The sequence below is a fragment of the Cibotium barometz genome, chromosome 22 (assembly GCF_041138505.1).
Source record: "Cibotium barometz isolate CiBa-2024 chromosome 22, ASM4113850v1, whole genome shotgun sequence".
NCBI classification, from domain to species: domain Eukaryota; kingdom Viridiplantae; phylum Streptophyta; class Polypodiopsida; order Cyatheales; family Cibotiaceae; genus Cibotium; species Cibotium barometz.
This window is the reverse complement of record NC_141067.1, coordinates 8,216,174-8,224,365: the sequence shown is the minus strand read 5'-3', so window position 1 is coordinate 8,224,365 and position 8,192 is coordinate 8,216,174. Positions and strand designations below refer to the sequence as shown.

Below are 8,192 nucleotides of genomic sequence, written 5' to 3'. Positions count from 1 at the left end.
ATAGTTATAAAGTTCCAAAGTGGGGCCGAGACCAATAAGTGCTGAGGCAACCCTTGGGGTTTACGTAGACGGACGCCAACCGCCGTCTTCTCAATGCAGTAGGCTGTCGCGAGCTGTGGCTGCTTGCATGACGAGGCGCTTCGGCAATCCCGCTTTGCTCCGGGCCAAAACTACAAAGCACTGGACAGCTCTTTGCTTAATTAGAGACTAATCCTTGCTTCAATTAATCCTTGATTTGCTCTCTTAGAACCAAGAGCGCACGCCTGCTTCACGCCATGATACTTGCGAAGATTAAGAAGAAGCTTGTAATTTTTGGTAGGAAAAGACGAAGGGCGTGCTCAGGATCATAAGGAGAAGCATTTGCTTAGATTAGCACAGTGTAGGGAGGAGATTAGTGCCATATATTGGGGATTGACTATAGTAGAGTTACAGGTGAGATAACTGATTATAATCCTGTGGCTTTCACGATGGAGAAGGTGGAGATCAAATTCAATACATCAAATTTTAGCCCGAGGTCGCCTTTTCAGTTTGGTTTGATGAAAGGGTTATACCGCAACTCTTCCTATTCCACTTCCAGCTGCAGCTTCGACACAGAGGGTGATGAAGAAGATTTAGCAATTATTCATGGCAATCCCCTTCCTGTTAGTAGAAATTATAATGGTTGTCCTGTGATCACCCCTCCATCTCCATCAATTTTCTACACTAGCCTAGATGAGCTTAAAAGCACACAAACACACTTGAGATCTGCCATGGCAAGGGCACATAAGCTCCAGGTTTCCGTGGATCAGTCCCATGCTAGGGTTCAGAGTGTGGTGAACAGAGTCTCTCTCCTGAGCATAGCTGTTTCTCCATTGGCTTTTCAATCATCCAAAGCTAAGCAGATTGAAGATCACATGGATAGGGCAACAAGGCCAGCAAAAACTGTCCTCCATCTGTTCCACTCAGTGCAGAAGCTCCATGGTGTCCTCTCTGCTGGCCCATTGCAGGATGTGGGCCACTATGTAGAAGCCCTCTCTCACTTTCAACAGTACATGAAGTTCATGCACAAATGTGTTCCTATGGTTATTGAACCCCTGGGAGAAGGGCTAGCTTTTCTCAAAGGCAACAAGATGGTGGATAGGTTCCACATGGAACAGCTTTGTGAAGTAGTTGAAACCTTGCAGTCTCTCTTTGCAGGGCAAGAATACCTCGTCATGTCCAGGAGGGTTGTTGATCAGGCCTTGGATCATCTCATTGCTGCCTTTGAGAGGATTCTAGGAGACTATGGCAAGCCCATGGATTTAGCCCAATGCTTGATAAAGCACTCCGAAGGAAATCAAAAAATCCAGTCAAAGCAAGCTTTGCCTGCACCTGTACTTCAAATCTTGCAGGGAATAGCTGAGAGGCTGGCCTTGAGCAACAAATTGGAAATCTGTTTAGAGATTTATGAGACAGAAAGGGGCTACAAGTTGAAGGAAAGTTTGCAAACTCTTCAAGCAAACAGCTACCTATGCTATCAGACACCTGATGCCATCAATCTCATGGAGTGGACAAGCCTAGAGGAGCATCTTTCCATGTGGGCACAACACATGGATGTGTTGGTGAATATTTTACTTGCTTCTGAACATAGCTTCTGCCAGCAGGTTTTCTCTCAAGTGAGGCCAGATGCTGTATTTCTGTGTAAAGAAGTCTTTGGGAGGATGGCTATGGACATGGGGTTGGCATCGTTTTTCAAATTTGGGGAGGCCTTCACAAAAAGCCATAGGGAGCCCCAGAAGCTCTTCAAGCTGCTTGACATGTTTGAATGCTTGGAGAATTTAAAGACGAAGTTCAAAGAGATTTTCAGTGGAGGGGGGCCGGCATGCAGAGACGTTCAGAAGAGAATGAGGAGCTTGTATAAGAAGGTGGTGGAAGGGGTGGCTAGGGTTTTGAAGGAGTTGAAGTACCATGTGGAGATGCAAGAGGAGGGCAACAATAATAATCTCAATAATAAGAATATTATGTCTAAAGGTGGGGCAGTTCTCAAGCTCGTGAGCTACATAGTGAACTATCTGAAGTACATGCTGAGTGAATTCTACAAGCCTCTGATTGGCAGGGCTCTCAAGGCAGAGCAAAGCTCGATTAAAAAGAGCTTCATAAAGGAGAGAAAAGATGCATTAGCACCTAATGCAGGGGGTAGTCGTGATGATGATGATGATGAGCAGCAGCTATTACATATGGCAGTGCTTGAGATAATGCAATCATTGGACAAGAAGGTGGCTATGAGTGCAGAGATGCTAATAGGTGTGCCAGCATATGCTAGCTTCTTTCTGATGAATAATTACAGCTATATATACACAAGGTGTAGGGGGAGTGAGGTGGGAGCTCTACTGGGGGAGGGCTGGCTACAAAGGCAGCTTGACAAGGTGGAGTTATGCGCTATGCAATACAAGCAAGAGGCATGGGGGCCATTAGTCATGCAAGTCAATTGTGAAGGGTTGAGCTCATCTTTCAACAGCATTGTTAGCTCTGGGTCGTCGGCTGGCCGAGAACTCATCAGGCAAAGGGCCAGGGCTTTCCATGCCTCTCTTGACAATGTTATTGCAAGGCATAGCACCTGGTTGATATCCAATGAAGACCTCAGACAACGCATCTCTCGTGATGTCTTGCAGTCTGTTGTGCCTGCTTATCATGGCTTCTTGCAAAAATACTCCCATTTTCTTCAACCCACGTCAACTGCCCATCAGCACCTTACCCCTAATGCTGCCAGCCACCATAATCAACTTGATAACGAAATCATGGAGTACACTCCCCAGGCCCCTAACAGTTCCAATCACTTTAATCAACTTGATAATAGCATCATCAAATACTTGCCCGAGGCTGTAGAGCACATGCTTACCAGCATCTTTGAGCCAGCATTCCAATATCAACACCTTCACCATGGTGCCAAAAAGAAGAACCATACCACCACCAACAAGAATAATAGTGCTCACTTCATAAGTGCCTTCATGTCTGATTATGATTCAGCCTCCCTCACCTCTAGCAGTGACCTCATAGCACCTCATCAAAGAAATTCCTTCCAAAACCCTTAGAATAGATCACTACATGTTATCTTGCCCCATCACCTACTTGTTCCAACCATTTGCTCACTTTTATTCTTGTGCAGCTGCATTCATATAGTGCTTCGCACACGACAGTGCAGGCATAGAAGTTCATAGAGTCACACCATCAAAAGCGCTATAAAAACCATTGCTGTACATAGTAAAAGCCCATATTGTATTACAATTCTTTGACTTCTACAATTGAACCCTCCCGTAAGGGTATACAATAATACAATCCTAGAGAAGTAAAATGCTAAGGATGTATGCTATGTCCACTAGATACTACCTCAAGCCATGTGCTTTCTAAAAGGATTTCTTTGATTGACAAGTGTATGGAGACTCTATGGATGTCATGTTTCAATTAATATAGATTTCAGAACTGTGTACACTTCTAAAGATTTTTCCCTATTTGTCTCTACTTTTTTAGAAAACGTACTTCTCATTGGTTATTAGGTTTCAAAGAAATTTCCGTGAAGGAAGTACTCTCCACACAGGATAGTACTTGAGAATTTGATTGAGATCCATAAGAAGTTAAAACAAGAACCGGCATGACTTTATTTTCAAAGAGAGAGAGAGTGAGAGAGAGAGGGCGGGGGTGCCTAGCATAAGGTAGTTGAGAGAAAGAGAGCCTAGAAAAGACATGGATAGAACCTTTATATTAGACTACTATTAAAAGGGTCATTCCTCACACCATAAGGTCCATAAGGAGTGTGATTAAAGAAACAAACCTCTCAAAAAAAAAAAGGTCATGAATCCACTCAAGAGAAAAAGAATAGGTTAGAAAACCATGAACATAAAACCCTCAAATTGAAAGCCATATCAAAAAAAAATCTCATAATATCTGTAATTTCTTCATTTACACTAAGATAAAACTAGAATATCCTCCCATGGTAGTCATTTCAATTTTGTTGAAAGATCTATTTCTGAGCTTGCACACGCCATGTAGAGATCAATCACTATCACGCAGTCACAAAAAAACGTGTTTCGTCCATTCGAAACCTTTGAAACATTTCAAAACGAAGTGTTTCTAAAAAAACCTCGAAAAAACTCTTGGCCAGGTAAGTTTCTATATATGTATGTATGCATGTATGTATGTATGTATGTGTATATGCATATGTATATATGTATGTATATATATGTACATGATTTTTCAAAACATGCGGTTTTTTTAGCGACCGCACGAAACTTAGAATCACATTTTTTCAACTTTTTTTTATTTTTTCGTGAATTGATCCATTTGTAGTAGCAACTTGAGTGCCCATGTGTATGTATATATGTATGTATATATATGTATATGCATGTATATGTATGTATGTATGCATGCATGTATATATGTGTACATATATATATGTATATATATATATGCATGTATATATATGTATATATATATGCATGTATATATATGTATATATGTATGTATATATATGTGCATAATTTTTCAAAACCTACGGTTTTTTAGCGATGCACGAAACTTGTCAAAAATGCCATAACTCTAATACTCCAAAGTGGCTATCACACAACTTGTCATCCATTGGCGGCATATCAACCGTAATCTCACCAACCATGCCAGGGGCATAAGTGTGGAAGCTATCACCCAGATGGGTCATCAATGTCCACCGTGGCACTAGTTGAGCTCAATATCTCAACACCAATGATATCTCAACACCGTGGCACTAGTTGAGCTCAATATCTCAACACCAATGATATTGAGGGTTTGACAAGACGGAGTGAGCGTTACCTGCTTTCTTTCCAAAAGAAAGCTTGGAAGACTAAGTCCATGATCGGCTCTATCTTCTACATTGATCCTAGCAAGGGAGCTTCCCTCTACGGTTAAGCATTAGGAGTTATTGCATTACTAGCAAACAAGGACAAACCAAAGGATTTGGAGATGGGGATTAGTATGTATGCAAGGATTGGGGTATGTACATAGTTGTTCACAATGATAAAGTGGATGCAGTACCTTGGAGCTACTTTTTGCGAAGATTATATTCTACCTTAGGGGTGCACTACTAAGAAACCCTATGTATCAAGTGTGTTCAAGGGGTATTTTAAAAAACTCTTACCTATAAATTTTTGAATTTAAAAACCCCTTCATTTGAACTCATGTGCTATGCTTACATATTTTTTGGTGAACCCCCCAAGTATTCTACGAAGATAAGGCTATATACAAGGTATGTAGTTTTTTAAGGACTAAGAAGCAACAGCGAAGATGGACAGTGAGGGTGGGGTTGATTGTAATGTGTGAAAGCCACACACACACACAGAGAGAGAGAGAGAGAGAGAGAGAGAGAGAGAGAGAGAGAGAGAGAGAGAGAGAGAGAGAGAGAGAGATAACTCGGATGGAAAAAGATGAAACACCAACATGAGGCAATAGTGAAAGCTTGTGTATTTGTTGTTGACATTGACAAACCTCTCTCTCTTCTTCAAAATTCTTCTTTTCATGGGCAACGGGATTTTGGTGGGATCTGTTGGATTTTTTTAATGTCCTAGTACCATAATATATATCATCATTCATAAAATTTAGTCAAATGCCCCCAGTAACATTAGTACACCCTCAATCTCTTATAATCCAGAAGCCATTTCTTTTTTCCTTCAAAGAAATGTTTTGGGCTCAAACAATCCATGAACGTCCCTTGAGAATTCATCCAAGGAATGGATCCGAGGCATACAACCTCTTCTTCCACTACTCCATCTTTGTTTGGCGCCAATGTTAACCACATTGGTTAACATTGTTTTTAAGCATGGTTACGCTTCATGTAACTCATTTTTATGTAACCATGCTCACTAAGCACTTCATGTAAAAGATGTATGGGATGACCGAGCTTACGACTTGTGTAATGTCGGCCATAAGAATAAGCCTAGGTGTACATAGAGCTAGGAGATCAGTTTTGGGCCCCAATTGTTAAATAGGAAGTCGACCATTGTAAAAAGAGAGCTCATGTATATAAGTGACTTATGAAATATGAAAAGGGACAATCACATTATCACATTGGAGTTTTCCTTCTCTCTCTCTCTCTCACTCTCTTGTGGCTATGGAGGTATACTTGTGTCGGTTTGTGCTTGCTTACTTGATTGTTGGTGTGTGCATGTAGCTGATGCTTCTTGGCTTGCTTCTTCTTCTCCCTCATCTTCACTCTTGCACACATGAAGGCATAGAGTAAGGGTTAATCTCTCCATAGCTCCCTTTCTCTTTGCTCATTACCTAGCTTGTGGAAGCCCCATTTGAGCAACACAAATGGTAGTGAAGTGAGCCCCTAGTGGCGGCCTCACATATCTCTTTGTACAAGGAAGCATGTTCAAGTTGGTGAACATCTTTGGCACTCAACGGGGAGAGAATTTAGCTTAGGGTCCTCCACACCCTATCACTTGTTACTAGAGTCTTGATTTGCCCGATTAAAATGCAAATCCCCCGGTAGGAGTATGTTTTAATATGCATGTTTTTTTAATTTGATCTTTTTTTCTTTCAACTAATAGAGTTCAATGGAGTATGAGGAGCTTGGGAGTCTTCATCAAAAGCAAGAGCTACAAGTAAGTGCCTAATCTTGTTCTTGAAGTTCATGAATTTCTTGTTTCCTCTTCAAAATTAGCTTTAAATCTACATAAGTAGCTTAATCTTATAATTAATCTTAGGACATTAGGTTTAGTCAAGCATTCTAGGAATTGTTAGATAGCTTGGGGTTAGCCCAAGCCATCCATAAAAAGAAAACCATAAAAAAATATCAAGAGAGGGCCAAAATCACAAAGATCTCAAGAGGGAAACTGGGCGCATTCCATTTCTGCTAGTCTCTCTAATGGTCATTCACTTCTTAGATGTATGGCCGTACACTTCTTTGCCATGACCGTTTACTTCTTAGATGTTCAGCCATATGCTTCTTACGCATGGCCGTTCACTCCTCCTGTCCAGATCCTCCCAGATCTGCCTCTCATCAATGAGAGCAAGGAGCATTAAAAAGGAATAAAGTGCATTAAAAGAAGCATAAAGAGCATTGAAGGAGTGTATAAAGAGGGTACAACTCTACTTTCAGGGGAATATCAAAGGGCAGCTGTTAGGAGACACGTTATTCGAGTGCATTCAAGAGACTTGTCAGCCCTTGAAAGTGAATGCTCGTACCTCCACTGACGTATGACCGAACCTTCATAAGCCACTTCCGTTCCACTCTAGCCGTTCCTTCCCTTAGCAAACGGCCGTTTCCTTATTAGTGCATGTGTGCTCCTTCTTAAGTGTACGCTCATTCTATACCTCTACTAACGTACACCCGTTCCTTCCACTAAGCCATGCTCATACCAACTTATACGTATGGCCATACCCTTTTTAAAAAAAAACACAAACCAACTAGAGAGTCCCATGTTCAAAGGGTGAGCAGTACTAGTAGTTGTCACATTCATACACCTACGTTCAGGAAAATTGATGCGAAACAACCCTCTGTTCGATGATGTTGAGCCTTCCTCCACGTAATCACTTATTGTGAGGTCTGACCCTTCGATCAACACAGAGTGGAGTCAAACGATGTTAGTCTTTGATAGCACTAGCGAGAGAAAAGAACATCCTAGCATGGGGCACACTACCCCCTGACCTAGAGGCAGGAGGGTTGGCTACCTAGTGGAAGGAGTGACTTCCGATCCTTGCACAAGACCCTGAATCCCCTACACATTCGCAAAGAAGTCTCGCCCGCAAGGCTTAGGAACTTTGTCCTAGGAAAAGCACAATCAAACAATCCTCATCCTCCCAGGGATAGAGGCATGCAACAACACTAACTAGAGAGTTGCCACACCACTACTACACCCTAGGTAGGAGATAGGGAAAAGCAAGAGTAACTCGATCCAGACCAATCCAACAGTCTAGGAAGCAATACCAACTATTGTGCAATGAACTATAATTGACCACTCAAAGCATGGAGTGGCAACATGGGTGTAGAGGAGCACCACATCCATGTGCAAGGAGAAGGGCAAGATTGCAATGAAAGCTTGTTAGCTTCTAATTTTTTATTAGTATGAGTTAATTATGATTAGTAGTTCAGATTGGCCTATATACCATATTGGCCCTCTTTTTACACATCTTATTAATATCCACCCTACTTGGCCTTTGGCCCATATGCCTATGTCCCTCACTCACACTTGGCCCCTTGGCCTAAT

General features: G+C 41.7%; 1 protein-coding gene across 1 annotated transcript; it reads left to right on the top strand.

The window, feature by feature from the left end:
• The first annotated feature begins 222 nt into the window (after positions 1-222).
• Positions 223-3,382, top strand: LOC147626223 (exocyst complex component EXO70I-like). Its single transcript, XM_086816897.1, has one exon. It carries the CDS (start codon positions 468-470, stop codon positions 3,048-3,050), a length of 2,583 nt encoding a protein of 860 aa, XP_086673023.1. The 5' UTR covers positions 223-467; the 3' UTR covers positions 3,051-3,382.
• The last annotated feature ends 4,810 nt before the right edge of the window (positions 3,383-8,192 follow it).